The sequence below is a fragment of the Vidua chalybeata genome, chromosome 1 (genome assembly GCF_026979565.1).
Source record: "Vidua chalybeata isolate OUT-0048 chromosome 1, bVidCha1 merged haplotype, whole genome shotgun sequence".
NCBI lineage: Eukaryota > Metazoa > Chordata > Aves > Passeriformes > Viduidae > Vidua > Vidua chalybeata.
This window is the reverse complement of record NC_071530.1, coordinates 45,937,951-45,953,183: the sequence shown is the minus strand read 5'-3', so window position 1 is coordinate 45,953,183 and position 15,233 is coordinate 45,937,951. Positions and strand designations below refer to the sequence as shown.

At 37.1% G+C, this 15,233-nt stretch overlaps 1 protein-coding gene across 2 annotated transcripts in view; it reads right to left on the bottom strand.

Moving 5' to 3' along the window:
* Positions 1-3,108: 3,108 nt before the first annotated feature.
* Positions 3,109-15,233, bottom strand: part of AVL9 (AVL9 cell migration associated) — a 41,721-nt gene continuing 29,596 nt past the window's right edge. Inside the window, exons 11-17 of one of the 2 annotated variants that reach the window (XR_008429928.1) lie at positions 13,813-13,947; positions 12,792-13,011; positions 11,293-11,410; positions 10,509-10,562; positions 8,522-8,610; positions 7,475-7,682; positions 3,109-5,955 (exon numbers count right to left, since the gene is read on the bottom strand). Coding sequence is in view for 1 of the 2 variants with exons in the window: in XM_053938285.1 (XP_053794260.1) it covers positions 7,588-7,682; positions 8,522-8,610; positions 10,509-10,562; positions 11,293-11,410; positions 12,792-13,011; positions 13,813-13,947 (711 nt within the window). In the remaining variant the exon portion in view is untranslated. Of the gene's footprint in view, positions 7,683-8,521; positions 8,611-10,508; positions 10,563-11,292; positions 11,411-12,791; positions 13,012-13,812; positions 13,948-15,233 lie in introns of both variants that reach the window. The other variant, XM_053938285.1, reaches the window with a different exon arrangement.

Below are 15,233 nucleotides of genomic sequence, written 5' to 3'. Positions count from 1 at the left end.
TATCAAGGGCAAATTTATTTACTCCATTGTCCAGACTGTCATTGGCTTTTCCTTAATTGTTTCTTATTGCAGTAAATAAAACTGCAGCCTTCAATAAAAACAACACCTATATTTTGTTTGGGCTAGGTCTCAAGAGGCTTTACAAAGTTTTGTCTTGTACAATTATTACAGGTTTTGACTAGAAAAGGGGCTTTAGATAAGAAAGCTGCCTTATATAAAACTCTTCCAGATGCTCTGGCATTTTGTGCCATGTGAGGATTTATGGGACTCAGAGTAACAATGGCAAGCTACCTTTTTTTTTTTTTTTAATGAAGGTGACATAACACGCTTGCATTTACCATTACATCAATTTTTTTTTTAACACCTACATTTTTTAGATAAGAGGTGTGAGATGCCTCAGGAGTTCCTGCTGATAGGTCTGTTTATATCGCTTTCATGTTGCAAGCCTGTGCAGGGGAGCATACATAAAAAGAAAGACAGATACTCCTTTATAATGCAATTTGGAGAATCACATACCTCAGGCGAAAACATGAGCTGTATCCAAGTAACTCCAGCCTGCATGGGCTGCTCAGTTCTGTGGCTCATTCTCACTTCACCCTACCATTATCAGGCTGCATTAGGCTTTAGGAAAAGGCTTTGTTGTTTTAACTGCAGATGATTTATAGCTAGTGAAGGAGCAGAGTGGGCTCATTCTGTTCCTGAGAACTTTCATCTTGAGTTTAAAATCTCATGTGTAGTTTCTTACAGGAGGAAAACAAACCAAAAAAAAAAAAAAAAAAAAAAAAAAAAAAAAAAAAAAAGGGTGTCTTTGAATAGGAAATACTAAATTGCAGTGGCTCTAAGTCACAACCGCCTCACAGAACCTGGAAGAACTTGATTTTATCCATTTAGGAACATCTTTGGAAATACAGACAGTCTGTGTGACTTCCTGCTTGTCTGCATATTTTCTGTTTTTTTTTTCTGTACATTACCTGTATGTTTTATGTGGCCCAAGATTATATAGTACCTTATGTAAAATTTGCTATTAATAATATGACATTTAAAGACTAGTCAAGTGGTGAACAGTTCTCTAGTGACTGCTAAAAACATACTTACACAACTAGTTACTGAGCCAGTATTCATCCCCAAAGAAAAACAGCTGGCAAATGCTATTCTCCAGTCTAAATTCTTGCCTTGCATAACTCAAGAAGGAAACTGTGCAGCCAAAGCATTGTCTGGAAGTGGTCACTAGTGGTAGAATTAGAGAAAGGCTTTTGCAGGAACAAAGACAACAGCTGAAAAAAATGCAGTTCTCATGTCATAATAGAGCAAATATGATTAAAGCCCCGACAGAGATCTAACTAGTATCTTACTACAAAACTTCAGCCTAATCTTAGCCTCTTCAACATGTACTTGGCTTTGAAGTACATTTATTTACAAGTTTCAGTGAATCAACTCATGTCCTCAAGCTCTGCTATATTTGCAAAGAAGTTTACCTCTTTTCTGGTAAAGTTAATTTAAGTCAGTCCTACATAGTTTCAGTTTCCCTTACCTAAAGTAATAAAAGACGCAATCTGGCCTCTGCTAATTATTAATGCAGTCAATAATTTTTTTTCAGTTGTCTAAACACATACTAATTGCAAGTTTAATTTTTGTTGTAAAGGATCAGTCAGATCTGAGACAGTGAATTGTGCTAAGCTTTGCAGAGACCAGGCTCAGACAGTTAAATGTGGGGGGGAAAACTGACAAAACATTGACAACATTTCAGAGATCATTTTAAGATTTAAAGCACTATTGTTTTTCACAGTATTTCTAATTTCACTTCTCAATGCCTCTGTTAAGATGCACAAGTACCTGCCACATTGCGGTAGAGCTAAGGGACAGTTGTGGACAAACCTGCAGACCACTAAACTTATTAACCAGGAGAGTTTTTCCTTCTTTGTTTCCCATTTCCAGCTACCTTCCAGTTGTTTTCTGTTTTTTGCTCTGAATTCCTACATGAAAGGAACTATAATTTAGGCAGGCCCTGAACCAGGCTCACTCTTAAAACCAGTTTCTTTCCACTTCATGCTTAACATTAGCCACACAAAGTTCTGTTTAGTTCCACTTTCAGAAGTATTTAAAGTATCTCCTTCCTACAAAATTTCTTATGAGTACAGTTCAGCAAGGTGGAGTTCTTACAGATCATATAAACCCAGAGGAGGAGTCTGAAGAGAAAAAAAACCATGAAACACTTTCCAAAGTTTAAGAGCTGACATATGCTTCAGCCAGCTCTTTGGCACGTGGCAAAATCCATATACACACAAATTTTTCACAGCAGCAAAGTCAGTAACCACAGGTCATATGAGGCAGTTATGTTAAGCTCAGTGTTATTTTTTGCCACTTTCTGGTATGCCTGGACTTTTAAATTCTCCACTGTGTTTCTGTGTGCATTTCTTCAGACATGATAGGTCAACTGAGTTCCCTTCTCCCGTGTTTTCCATTTATTTCATATAGTATGCAAGTGATGTTATTTCCCATATTGTTTTTAAGACAAGATGACAGCTGTACATCTGTCTTCACTTCAAATAACTTTTCTTCCTTCAGTCTAAACATTCTTGCTTGATTATGCTTACCTGATCCAGAAAGCAGTGCCACATTAATGGTGATTTGGATTCAGACAAAAGAAAAGATTTTGTAGGTGTTTTCTGCTACTTATTAAGGCAAAGAGTAATTGTGCTTTCCTCAATAATAGCCAAAAGATTCAGGCATGGAAGCAAAAAAAAATACCACCTTATTTGATCAGTTGATTTTGAAGTATTATTACAAGAGGAGCAATGTATTATCCAACAATTTTGACACAAGACAGCTAGAGTTCCAAGTTCCATCCCAACTGAGATTGAGCCACCTGTGTACAGATGTTATGCACACATGATGTCAATTTGCAGGGAATAAGGTAATCTGAGTAAGGGTCACTATTTAACTGACAGAAGTTATTTCCCTATTTTTTATGAATTCAAACCCTGCTTCTGATGTATGTTTAAAGAATGGGGTCAAGACCAGAAACATCACAGAAGTAAAGCTCTGTGCCTGCTTTTTTAAGTCAGTCCCTTCTCTAATATAGCATTAAAGACTCAAAACACCAGGAAGCAATTTTTCATACATCTTTAATCATAATACAATAATGTAGTGTTTCTCCCTTTAATAAATAATCTCCATGTTGCCCTTTTTAATGAAAACCAAATACCTGCAAGAAAGTGAAACTGCACTGCATAAAAAGCATTATGTAAATTCATCTTCCAGTGTATTTACACAACTACTTGCACACTGTTGGAAAAACCTTAACAAATTTTAGGCAATTTCAACCATTCTCTAGACATAACCTTTGTCTAATTCACATCTAAGCATTACTCAAGGCAGTCAGTTTCCTCCTTCTGGAAAACCCATTTACCAAATAGTTCTTAGACAGGTACAGTGACAGCTGCAGTAGAAGTTCTGAAGTTTTAAAACAGCTACCTATGGCAGAGAACTGGATGTGCAGCAATTAATTTACGGAACATCTTGATTTTGACCAGATGTCACAATCCACAAAAACTACAAGTTACTTTGAAGCTAAATCTATACCAAAATATTAGTTGTACTTGAAATTCTTACTGATGTAAGAGAGGCCTGTGACCTCCTGAGGACTTCAATCAATCCACAAGAAGCAGCGCCCCACAGGGAATAAAAAGTCACTCTAGAGGATCCTTTTGTCCTAAATTTGCAAAAAGCAGCATCCATAATCATTCTGAATGGAAGACAAATTTCAGAAATACTGCCAGTGAATTACAAGCAGCTACCAATATCAAAACCAGATGCCTGCAAGTGTCTTCTGGTGGAATTAATTTATTAAAATAATACAGCTTACTGAGCAGATGGAACTTGAAACAGTCTGGATGTATTTTATTTTTCAAGCAGCACAGGAAAAATCAAATACATTACTTGTATGTTCAATTATCAAGCAGTAGTTCCTATGTTTAAAAACTGCATTCACACCTTCACTTTTACAATTAAATACCGACACATTAGTTTCTCTGCTTAGTAATAATTTGTATGGAAATCAGAAGCTTGTTTAGGCAAAACATTGTATTTAATTACAAAGGTGCTTAAAACAGAAGTACAAAGTCAAACAAGTGCAATGTACCAGAACGCTGACCTAAAAATTCTAATGAAATTGTGTCATTTGAGGAAACTGGTGTGAGATGTGTACAGGAATTAAGGTTATGACATGAAACTGACTGATGAAAGATGCTGAACACTTCAGTCAAATGAAATAGAAGGTCAGCAACACTTAAGTCTTATGGGGTTTGGGGACTTACATCTCATTTCTATGCTCAACAGGCAGTTCCTCAAATGCTGGCACATACAAAAAGCTGAGGTTGACACCTGTGATGAGAGAAAGTTGAGAGGTGTGCTATTGTGTTACCTGTAAGTCAGTGTGTGCTGCATGCTGACAGCCAGAAATACCTTTGCAACATCAAATCACGACAGAGCTGTAACAATACCTTCACAGCTGACTGACTAGAGGCACTATCACCAATTCACTTAGGACCCATTGTTTCCCACAGTGCAGAAATAGATGTCAGGGCTCTTGAAATGGAAGTCGACTGCCTAAATCTTTCTGAATAATTAACAATGCCTGCACTGGAAATATTAAAGCAGAAGAGAGGAAAATAACTTGCATTTGCATTGGATTTAACTGAAGAGGTTACGAGCATTAAGTTAAGAGAACTACATGGGCTTAGATGAACCTCAGTGGCTGCATGCCTATCTACAGCCCAAAAGTAAGCTTAAGCAAATGTTGGAGAGGAAACGTAGATGTTAATGAAGACAACTAATTATGAAGATCACTTCATCTCTACCCACTCATTGAGTCTTAATCACTCTTTAAATCTGAGTTTAAATCTGAGTCAAACTTGCTAGCAGGGTGCCAGTTCTTAAAAAGACTGAAAAGTAACGCAAGTTTTTTATTCTGTCATTTGTAACAAAAGGAAAATACTCTTAATCACGTTGTACGTTTGGTTCCACAACAGAGACAGCTGGGACAGTGAGAAAAAGGCTGCAGAGAAAGATCTGTCGGGTCTTCTTGCCCATAAGAGAGAAATTGTGAAGTATCACAACAGAATCACTGCACAAAACAACAAGCAGCCGATGAGGGCGCCTCATTCTGTCTTTCTTCAGATTAATCCACCAGAAAACAAAACAAACAAACAAACAAAGATCAAATACCCCTAGGCCAGCGAGGGAATCTGTGGGAATAAGGGGAATGCAGAGAGCCAATAAATTGGCCATATAAATTTGAAGCTTTTGAGAACTCAGAGAAAACTCAGGTGAGGAGGTAACAAAGACAAGGATATTGAAAAGGGATCCTTGAAGGTCCTGCTTCTACAGCTTGTACACGTAAATACCAACCACTTGCCTGGCTTCTAGAACTCACCACTGTGAGCTCCTAAGCCTAAATCTACCAAGGTATGCCTTAAGTTCCTGGAGTCAGTTTTATAGGTGATTAAATCCTTTATGCACCTTTCTTCAGTCTTCATTAGAACATGGACTGTGACCACTTAAATCCCAGAGTGCAGATAATATGTTAGTCATTTCACAAAAGCAAGTGTTTATTTTCATATCTGCATGCTGATTCAGAAAGTTCTAGACACACCATGAATAAACAGCTCTTGTCTTAATTCACTGCATATAAAGTAATATCTAGTCTTTAAAAATATATAAATGTCTATTACAGAGTTGTGGAATGAAACAGAAAGAAGTTTGAGGAGAGATACAAAGACACACAGAGACTAGGAGCAATAGCTGCATTTTGATAGATACATCTTACTTGTGTGTCAGAAGCAATAAATTAGTAGAGCTTATGGGGCCTTTTTTGCCCTTCTCAAATCAAACTGTTCAAACTGGCTGTTTGAATAGTTGCCTTTATGTTTTCCACAGTCATTCTATTAGTCTGTCCTGGAAAAAAAATTAAAGAAGGCTTTAAATCAGATCCCATCTTTTCAAATCACTGAAGCAAAAAAACTGACAACCAAGTTGCTGGACAGTGACAAATGTGATGCAAGTGTGGCTTTTCTATTAACTTTACAAATGCATAGAAGGAATTAAAACATAATTTCCTAAAAACATTCAAGCCTTTTTGTTTATGTCTTCTGCAGCTGCTGCATTTTATTTGAGGAATAGGAAATACAACCATGACTACAAATCTTGGCCCCAGAAAAGAACATGGCAAAATGCTGACAGATACTGATGAGGCAATAAACTAAGAGCCTTTTGGTATAGAAAAGTTGGAACACTGGATAATGTAATGTAGAAATGTTAAGAGCAACATGTGGGGATGTCAGAAGGCATCTAGAGGCACGCACATTGCAAGAAAAAAGGAAATAATCTCCCTTGGAATCAAGAAATGTAGGAAGTGCAATACACTTGCATACAGAAACCACCACATGCATGTTACATAGGAAATACAGCATTATGCCACATCTTTTCAAATAAACTATTATATTTCTTCACACAAGGATACTAACTGAGCTGTTCTAGTTACTCTCAATTCTAGTGTTACTTTCCTTACGAAAAAAGCAATTATCCAAACAGCACATTCCCTGAGTCAACACAGAAAATCCACATAGCTGATTTTCATTTGGAAGAGTCCTTGTAACTTTACTGGGGGGAAAAAAAATCCCACAGAGTTTGCTACTGTGCTAGCTTTGGGCGGGTTTAGTACTTCATATTCATATGTATGCAACTACATTATGTTGTAATTACATCCTAATTTACAAAACTATCTATGATCCAATCCCAGTTTGGGAGAAATGCTTGGTAATTCTTTCTCTGAAGAGATATCTCCAACTGGAATTCCATTCGTGTCCCAGGGGAAAAATTCAGCCAAAACATACACAAAGGTATGAAGGCCTTCTGCATAACATGAGAAAGACTACTGATTTTGCAACTGTTACACAGATTTGGAGACACAAAGAGAGCTAGAGATAGATTCATTCAAACAACGCTACATGGATACAAGGGACAGAGAAAAAAAAAAAAAACTTTTGTCAGCCACAGTCTTACTCTGCACCTTGTTGATTTTAATTTGCAGGTAAAAGCATGAAAGTTCCACCCTTTAAGGGTTGCAGAGATTCTCCCAAATCCAACCTAAAAGAGGAATTATTATTTATATTCTGCTTATTTCTAACAAGAATTCACAAACATTTGGCTATCTGGATGGAAAAATAGAACTACTTTACATAAATATCTTCAACATCCAAGAAAATGTACAAATCTAAAGTCAAACACATTTGGCTTGCAACAAGCCCCATTTGCTAATGTCTTTACAGAGGCTCAGTTTTAAAGAGAAGTAGTTACTTTAAATAACCAATACACTGCAAATGCCATCCCATTGTATGGTGACACTGACCAATCTTCTGTACTTCTAGGGAAAGTGAATAATAACATTCCACATCTGCTTGCAAGCAACATATACCTTATTTTGGTCCTGGGTAGGTAATCTCCACTCCTACATTTTGGAGTGGTCTTTTTACAGCTCAAAGAAAGATTGCACCTGAAATAGTCAGCAGCATTCTGCCAAACCAGCATTTAGTCCCCAAGACTTTGGGTTGAGTGTGTGAAAGTGGAAAACCATGATGACATTGCAGATTTTGCACTCGTGAAGGCTCCTCCAACAGACTGACCTGCAACACAAAACAAAGATCAATATTGAAGTGTTATCTTTACTGAGTTGCTACAAAGAAATATTTAAAAAAAATTACTCAATAAGTTGTCCAATTTGGGATTTAAAATCTAATTCCAGAGTCTGTGCCAGAAAATATTTGAAGAACTCGAACATAGCAGCTCAGCAGAAATGGCCTATGGTGTCCTTTGCCTGAGAAGGCTTGGTAGACTTTGGGCTGAAAGACACTCCTGACCAGAGTGCACCACAGCAAAAAGAAAAGACAGACTCCAACAGAATAAAAGAGAAAGTCAAACAATTTTTGGCACAGCTACTGCCAAACAACTATCAGACCCCTTAATCGATGAACTCCCATTAACTCACACTGCAAGATGATAATGTGATGATGCCCCTGTTCAAGTGCAACAATTGCTCTTCCAGAAAGTTACAGACTGCTGTGAAATCCACAGAAACTGACACAAGGACTTTTTCTGATCTCAACCAGCTTTGGACAGTTTCAGTCAAAGCGATATCAAAGTTGAGAATAACTCAATGCAGATGGTGGTCAAAGTATTTACCAGATTACATAGAATCTCTTACCTGAACATTTCTCTTCCCATATTCACCTCCAGGCCACACTGGAAAAGGGATGTACACTAATTTCTTTATCTAGCTGCTTCTCTTTCTGCTATTACACAATATATGGGGCCTCAATCAGCAGCTGTACCCTTTAAAATGTTGCTCTCATTTGTGCATGTTATAAAGCACACTTGGACTAAAACAAAATACAACTGAGAAATAGGATGCTTCTTCAAAAAAGATCCAGCATAGATGTCAACTGATTTTAAATAGATTTCTTACCTACAGCTTTTCCTGTTTGTACCACATTCCGGCTGGTAGAAACCATCACATTTCCAATCTTCTTTCCACGTTCACTGTTTTGCACTGAACTGAACAAGAAAGATATTGAAGACTGTTAGTTGACTGACTTATTACTGCTCTCAGGTGTAAATAAAGTAGTTAAAGTATGTATAATTACACACAGATTTACACAGCATACATATATATATATTTCACATATATGGTCAAGCCCAACTCCTGCATTCATCTTATCCACAGAGATCAGTTAGGCAAGCTCCTCAGAGGATGAAAAGATGCTGCCAGCAGGACAGGAAATCAAAACACCCAATGGTTCATTCTTACACAGCACACTTTAAACCCTTCACACACTCCATCAGGTTGGAAAAGACCTTTGAGATCATGGAGTCCAACCCAGGACTGAACACCTGAACACCACCCTGCCAACCAGACCTGAGTGCCACATCCAGTCTTTCCTTAAACACCTCCAGGGACAGTGACTCCACCACCTCCCTAGGCAGCCCATTCCAATGCTCTATAAAATTTTCCTAAACATTTACCAAAATGCATTTATGATGAAAATTACAAAGTCATATTTTCAGTAGTTTTGGGAATTCTTAGCCCTAATACATAACCTTTAAATATAACAGCAAGTGTAACTGATCAGTCCTTTTTTTCTAGATAAAGCTTACTTTGTATCTTTGTCCAAGATTAAATTTTTGATCAAGGGCAGATTACACTCATGATTTTGTTTAAGAAATGCAAGAAAATGACAGACATGATCATCATTTGGAAAGAAAAGTACAAAAGCGATCAGTTCTATTGCACCAATGCAATCACTTGAAAATAAGCTCATTTAGTTTTAAATTGTAACTTTCAAGTCCATGTTTCAGGCTTTGCAAACCCATTAATGTGAAACTTAACAACACATCATGCCACATTCTTTTCCCATTTCCAAAATCTTCAGTGTAGATGGAAAAAGCAGAAAAAAAAAAAGAATACACCAAAACCAAGTCTAGGCTCAGTTTGCAAAGGCAAGTAATTTTGATGAGGATCTGGTATCAAAGTCCCACCTGCAGAATAAAGGCACTGTTGTAAAAATACTTATTATTAGAAGCACACTAAGAACTACTGGTCCTTTTACACTGATGTCACACTACCCAGAAGAGTTAGTAACAGTTTTGTCCCCTTTCAAAAAAGGGGACAAAAACACACCAATGTTACAGATGCCTCCAGAGCTTTCAAATTAATACTTTGTAGAAAGATCATCCATTAATAAAAGAGAGAGAGACTGTTTTTTTAATGGTCAGCAGAGCTAAGTGAGAAAAAAATCCATTTTGCCTGGTGCATAAACCCCAGGCTGAATTCTGGCTTCAGTTAGAGCACAACAGCTATGGAAAAAACAAGCACCACTGAGTTGTAGACTTGAATTTTAAAGGCAGCAGTTGAGATCAACTTAAAATTCAGCCGAGTCTGGTACAATAAGACTATGCAAAACTCATTTGAAATTTGTAAACTGAAGGAACTGAGTCACATGTCACTATGCATACAGTGAACTGAGTTTTAGAACAATGCTGTATTAAAAAACCAGCTAATGAGAAAGAAGAAGAAGAAGAAAAAAAAAACATTTTCACCTAATAATAAGACCAAAAGTCAAATCATGGATGGAAGTTTTATCAGCTTTAGCTGACAAATTAAAAGTTGATGTACAAAAGTCTTATATTAATTACAATGCAAAAAATCAAGGCTGTATTATGTGAAGTCCAACACAAAATAGCACAATTGCCTTTGTTTAAAAGTTATTATTTATTTCAGGCAATGTTTCATCTTTAGATGTGGTGCTGTTTTGCAACAGAACTTTTGAGTATAGTTTCATGAAGATGGGCAATTTGAATCCTTATCTTGTTGAGTTCATTACAGAAACAGTTATGCAGTTATTGAAATTTGACCACACTTCTAAAAAATACGGATCAAAGTACTATGTACTTACTGTGACAACCTTAATTTAACATCTGATACAGAGTACTGTCCCTGGAATGGATGGCTAGAAGAAGAGGGAAAAACCCAAAAAAACATTAGTTTTTTTTTTCCATGATGAATATGTATCACACAATTACCAGCTGTATTCCCCTCTGTGACTTACCAAAAAAAAAAGGAAGTTTAAAAAATACTGTGCACATGTACTACTCTATCACTTCACAGAAGCCTGGGTTCCAGTGACTATTCCATGACAGATTTCTTATGAGCTACCTGAAAGGTGCCTTCTATTTACAGATGAGATATTAACAACCTTTTCTCACTACGTAAAAAGCACCTCCTTCCAGCAGCACGTGGCAAATAGAAAACATCCCTTAAGCAGACCAAAAGAGCTTTGTAGCTCTAAGGAAAAACCTTTTTCACACTACAGCAACTGACAAAGTAAAAGCAAACAAAACTCCCTGCAGCAGAGTAATAACCCACACTAAACAGAACATACACACAGCCAACAGTGGTACCAAGCCTGGCATTGTCAAATCTTTCAGTGAAAATACACACAGAACAGCCAGCTCCCCTCTATCTCACCAGTGACAACCATGGACACAGCTACTCCCTGCACACCTGGAAGCAATTAATAAAAAGCAGAACTATCTGAGGACAATTCCTGAGGAATGACAAACTTTCTGTAGCTGGGGACAGCTGACAACTTGAACAAGTTTCACTTCTCCTGACTCTGGATGTTTTTCTTCATAAAACTACTGCCCAGAATTAGAATAAATACTACAAAGTTTCCTTACCTAGAATTTACCTCTGCAAGAGCTGGATGCTTGTTGCTATTCCATACTCTGTAGTTGTGGGTATTTTTCCAGGCTGTTACAAATCCTGTTCCAAAGTCTGACAAAATCTTTTCATTGTCTGATAAATTAAAATAAAGATAATTTGAAGAAATTCATTAGAGATTTAATAATTACAAGAAAATTTTTTTTCTTGTAAGAAAAAAATTCATTTTCCAGGCTCTTATCAAGTCCATAACAAGTAAAACTCCAGTACTAAAATCTGGGTACTTCAAAAATGCTTTATTTTTATTTTAAAGTGTCAAAAATATACAGTACCAGGACAAGATAGGGAAAAAAAGCTAAAAATTACTTTTCTTATTTTTAACTCATTTATAAAGCTCTAAGAGCTCAACTGGGAAAAAATAATCCAAATATATGTCTCTTGGCTTTTTCTCTGGGCAATGACAGGAAAGGGAAAAGAATGGCCACACAGCAACCAAGAACAAAAACAAAATTTGCACTGGTCTTGGTCAGATACATTGGGTTTTGCTGTACTGTTATTACTCATTCAAATCTAATAACTCCCAAACCTGTTCCAAAACTGCAGTAGGAAATACTGTGGAATGAACTTATTGTAACAACAACCCCTTTAAAACACTGGAGAGTATAGGAAATAATTTAACAGCCAGCCAGTGAAGTAGTATGAGTTCCCAGAAAACCCTGATATTTCATATAAATCTGATAATCCTCTTAAAATATTAATTTTGTCAGATCAAGAACTTGGCATCTTCCAGACTTCAAAATGAGGTTCTCAATTCCATGTTTTCTCACATATACCACAAAACAAAATCTGAATTTAACTGGTGTGAATAGAGAAAAATCATTATGATAATAAAGTTAACAGGGTGAGTGCAGGGCAAACTAAGCATTTTCCACAAATAAAAAACACTGATTCTTTTATTTATATTCACGTAAAAGGTTGGAACATAGAGAATTCCTTCTGAGGTAAAGCAAAAATTTTGAGCTCCAGGAAACAAAAGCTTATAAAGCCTGTAGATTACACTTTTTACATATGTGAATCCCTACTTAGGACCATGGCAAGAAGGGAAAGAGCTGGAACAGTCTAGCAAAACTTCCTGAAGACAGATGCTTAACTTCATGTCTCCTTGAATCCAAGTAGTTTCCCAAAATTAACTTCAGGTTGCAACACAGTCTAGAAGACACTCTGATTTGTAAGTCTCATCACATACAGGTTTCAGGTACTTCTACTTATGAGGAAAACTTAATTCAATCAAGGAAAAGAAGACATTCTTATAAGAAAGTGTCTGTAAGACTGAATTAAGGATTAATAACAAGCTTGTCAAGAAATAACAAGAATAGCCAAAGACAACTGGAAAAGCAGCCTAAAATGAAACTTCAGGCAGAGGGAGATCCACTGACAAGACCACACATTAGCAGCAACAGAGCAAATGCTTGACATGTCCACCCTCATCTCCGAACCTAGACAAAGGATGTTCTACCTGGTTGCAGCACAGCAGCAAGCAGTGCATGAAGATAAGCACTGAACTGAGCCCTGATCCACTCATCTCCTCCTTCCCATCCAGTGCCATCAAGGAACACATCATCTCTGTTCTCAGTTACATGCTTCACCAAGTAATCTGAAAATCTTAGGTCAGCAGTTGTTGGGTTCAGGATCTTACGGAGTTCTGGATCGTGGATTTGCACATGAGCATCTTCTATCTGTTTGAAATAATTCCAAGGGTAAACATTCATCTAAATAAATGTTATTTATTTAGATGCTTATACAAACTTGCTACATATTGCTACCTAAATCTAAACCCTCATTCCCCCAAAATACCAAGAAGAAACAAATGGCCAAAGAAACAATGAACTAACTGTTCTCAGAAAGTCACATACTGCACTGATTCATCCAGAATTCGATCATTTCCCTGGCACATGGTAAAAGATGCTTATTTGACAGGATTTGGCAGAAAGCTTTTCAGGGGAAACATGGTGCTCTTTGATTATCACCTCCATTTATTAAGGTGATTACCTATATGGAACCAGCTTAGGTTACCAGATGCTGATTATATAGTTGTGTCTATTTGCTAGAAGTGACAAAGTGGGTGTTTTAGATACGGTGTTTTTACCCTCTTGATTAAATTAGATGGAAATCAAGTCAGTACCTGCATCTGATTCTCATCTGCAAGCACTTATTTTTGAAGACCTCACTAAAAAGCCATGAAAAAAGCCATGATATGAAAACCTAAATTACATCACCAACACAAAAAAAGTTTAACAAGTGCCTTGCAAATTCAAATATCAGATACATATAAAAATATGGACAATAGTTTTGCACAGCCTATCTAATCCTGTCCTCTCAAGTCATAGAAATTTAACAAATTTCTGCAGCTGAGAATTTATTTCATATGGAAGGAACTCAAAATTCAGGCATGCATGTGAAACTGCAAAGCTACATTTAAAACAGAACCTCAGCTCCCCCCGCAAACTTCCCCCCAGCTCAAATGCAAAGATCCATACTTCCACAATCGCATCACTCAGGTGTTTCTGCTGACGGAACAGGATATTGGTAGCTCCCGCAACAAAGCCGCGGACTGTCACATCCGACAGGAGATGATGCTGCTGCAGCGCCATGTACGGCAAACAAAGGTACCCCTGGAGCAACAGAGACATTCCGAGAAATAACATTGAAAAAAAGTGCCTGGATTCAGAGGTTTTCCTAATAAAAGCCAGCATATTTCACCCAGAATGAACCTTGGTTATTACAGTTTCAGCCACAATTATCTGTTGCTCTGCTAGATGACTTTTGTGAAGCGAAGCCACCAGATTCCACATGAATTAAATTTTTCAAGAGATTGTGTTGCCTTTCAGTCTTAGGATTGAAACTGAAATCCAAAGCAACGGACGAGAATTTAATGTGTTTGTAAGGCAATAGAATAAGCAGTATAAGAGCAACAATGAGCAACAAGAATGAGGCCTCACATAAGTTCAGAGACAAGAAGCCAATGGAGACAAGGATTCATCTCTCCAGTTGTGTACATGATGTCTTTGGTCATTGTGAGGCACATAATGCAGGAAAGCTACAGACAGCTATCCACATTTTGTGGATGGGGACTTCCAGACACCAGAGATGGCAATCAATTTTTCATAAGCATATGCAAGCCTGCTTTAAGAAGAAGCAGGACAGAAAGTAACACACTGTGCTTTATAGCCACTTCAGGGTTGTAAATTAATCTAGTATCCTACACTCCAATTAAAAAAAAAAAAAAAACCAAACCCCAAAATATTTGAAAAAAGGCTTTGAGTTAGTCATTGAGGGATTATTGAGAGGCACATGTAGGTAAATTTCTTTTTAAACACACGATCAACATACCCCTGACATCTAATTCCAGCTGTTCAACTGCATAAAGTCCAAAGCAAATTTATTCACTACGGCTAATGGCACATTGGACAGAAACAAAGAGCACACACACTTTATCACCCAGTATGTGGTAATTGGAAGCATATGGAAGAAAGGAACATAACTACTCTCTTTTGTTGTATTAGACACACGGATGGCCTTAGAGATGACAAACCCTTATCAGCTGAAAACAAACAGCCTGTGTCAAAGGAACAACAGTGCTTTGAAAGGAATCACAAACCCAAGATGGAAAGTTTTAAAAAAATACAGCTTAAGAAGCAGGAAAGGGAAGGTTTAATTACTGTATACTAAAGTAGCAAAGTCTGGGAAATCTTTCACTATTTAAAGTATCAAATGTCAGTTTACAAATGCACATTTGTAAGTACAACAACTTTTATTTTCATGAACATATTCCATTCTTTTTTAAAAGAGTGCAGATGAAATGACTATTAGATCTTACGGAACTGGTACTAAAGAAACAAGTACCACAAGCTATTTTCCCTTATGCTCAGGTGTACTTGGATAATGTATTATGCCACCT